We start from the raw sequence: 2,119 nt of genomic DNA, 5'->3' as shown, positions 1-2,119 counted from the left end.
CGGTCAAGTACTTGGCCACGTTGGTGCCCTCGGCCTGGTCCTCCGCCTTGTGGCCGTCCGGGAAGGAGGGCAGCCGCAGCACCAAGTGTGCTGGTGGGAGTAGAGCGTGCCGAGGCAGCCCAGCCCCTGCTTGAAGAGCGCGTTCTGCTCCTCGGTGCGCACGACGCCGTTGGCGGGGTCGGGGTGCTGGTGCAGCGAGCCGAAGTCCCAAAAGACGCCGAGCCGCGGGATGTCGGGATCGCTGAGCAGGGCCTTGAGCGCCCTTGCGACGCGGGCGAGGTTGGCTCCGCGCGGGTCGGGGTGGTCCTTGGTCAGCCACGGGTAGGAGAGCGCTCCGACGGGAAGCCAGGGAAGGTCACACTCGCCGGTCGCCTCGACGAGGTCGGCGAGGGAGAGGAAGGCCTCCTTGGGCAGCGCCTGGCGGTGGGTGAGGACGCCGCCCGCCTCGGCGTGGCTGATGATCCACTGCGCGTCGAGGAGGGCGACGGCGCCGCTCGCGAGGACCGGCTCGAGGTCGCCGCCGCCGCGCTCGCGCCACAGCTCCAGCTTCGTCTCGCTCACGCCGAGATCGGTGGCGGAGGGGAGGGCGGCGGCCAGGCCCGGCTTGCTCGTGCCGCAGCCCATCGCTTCGCCTGCTTGTGTGTCTGTGTCCGGGAAGGCGATCGACTTTCATGGAAAAAAAAAGCGCGAAACCTGGAACCAACTGCCATGCACGCTTTCGCCTCGGTGCCCGCGCCTCCGGCGGACGCGGTCGAAATCAGCGCCAACGTGAACGGCGTCTCACCGGCGCCGCGCCTCCTCGCGCTCACCTCCGCCGGCGCGCGCTCACCTCCGCCGGCGCGCGCTCACCTCCGCCGGCGCGCGCTCTCTGGCGCCGCTGCGCCGCGGGGCAGTGCGCTCCGGCAGGCCGCCGAGCTCTACGGCCGCTTCGCGTGCAAGCCGTCGACCACCTTCAACCACCAAGCGCGCGGCAACGAGCCCTCCATCTCGCGCGTGCCGCTCGAGCACGCGGGGGAGATGCAGGCGCACCTCTTCCGCACCGTCACCGCCACCGCCCCCGACGAGATCCGCGACGTGCAGCACGACGCCAACCCCGCCGGCCCGACGGAACGGCGGTGCGAGGAGGCGATGCACCTCTCGCAGCGGCACGGCGGCGCTGGCTGGACGCACCCTCGGCTCGTCGCGCCGGCCGCCTCAACCGGACGCGTGATGGACGTCCTCTACCTATTGCGGCGGCTCGAGGACGTGTCGCCGCTAGTGCCGCCGCCGAGCGAGTGGGCCACGTCGGGCGTGCCACTGCTTGAGGAGGCGATAGCGTTCATTGCGATGCTCGTGAACGACTCGGCGGGCTTCAAGCAGGGCCCAGACGACGAGGCCGACGACTGGAAGTACATCCGCGGCAAGATTGTCGCCCGACGGCTCGCTCAACTACGAGGGGATCGAGCTGCTCTCGGGGCGCCACTTCCAGCACGTCGCCAGCGACGCCCTGCAGCAAGACATGTACAGCGCCATCGTCGACGACCCGTCGGTACACCCGGCGACGCGTGCGCACTTCCGCGCGGCGAAGCAGCTCGGGGCGGGCGCGGTGCTAGGCATCGACGCCATCGAGGACGCCGTCGAGTTGCCGGACGAGGCATTCCTTCACGAGGTGCAGGGCTACCTCAACCACCCCAGAGGCGCCATCACCCTCGCGACGCGGTGCACCGGCGAGAGCGAGAGGACGAAGTGCATCTACCACGCGTCGAAGCTGCGCGAGTGCCCGCCGTGCGCCGTCGGCGCCGCCAAGGAGCGGCACATGCTCACGCGCTACGAACACTTCAACGGCACGCACTGGGATGGGTGCAGATACGGCGGCCACGTCGGCGCTGGACACACCTCGATCAACACCCACGTCATCTCCATCGCCCGCGCCCTCGGCGCGGCGGGGAGCCTCCAGGAGGTGAAGCTCTGGGCAACTACATGTCGAAGGTTCGAGGACGACTACTCGCCGCCTGGGTCGTTTGGGGCGCGCGGCTCCGTCGAGGACCGGGCGCGCCCCTTACCCGGCGCGGCGTAGGTCCCACTCTGACGTAGAGAGGGGAGGCACGGACGACGGCCCGACTCATCAATTCCACTCATC

The 2,119-nt window shown here is 70.4% G+C and overlaps 1 protein-coding gene across 1 annotated transcript; it reads right to left on the bottom strand.

Annotated features, from left to right (window-relative positions):
- Positions 1-82: 82 nt before the first annotated feature.
- On the bottom strand, positions 83-624 carry EMIHUDRAFT_255094 (hypothetical protein; the record flags this gene model as incomplete). Its single annotated transcript, XM_005774810.1, has 1 exon — positions 83-624. A coding segment is annotated over one exon (542 nt), but the record flags the coding sequence as incomplete, so codon positions are not given.
- Positions 625-2,119: the final 1,495 nt, after the last annotated feature.

Source organism: Emiliania huxleyi, assembly GCF_000372725.1.
Source record: "Emiliania huxleyi CCMP1516 unplaced genomic scaffold EMIHUscaffold_3064, whole genome shotgun sequence".
NCBI lineage: Eukaryota > Haptophyta > Isochrysidales > Noelaerhabdaceae > Emiliania > Emiliania huxleyi.
The sequence above is the reverse complement of the archived record's forward strand: the minus strand, read 5'-3'. Positions and strand labels throughout refer to the sequence as shown.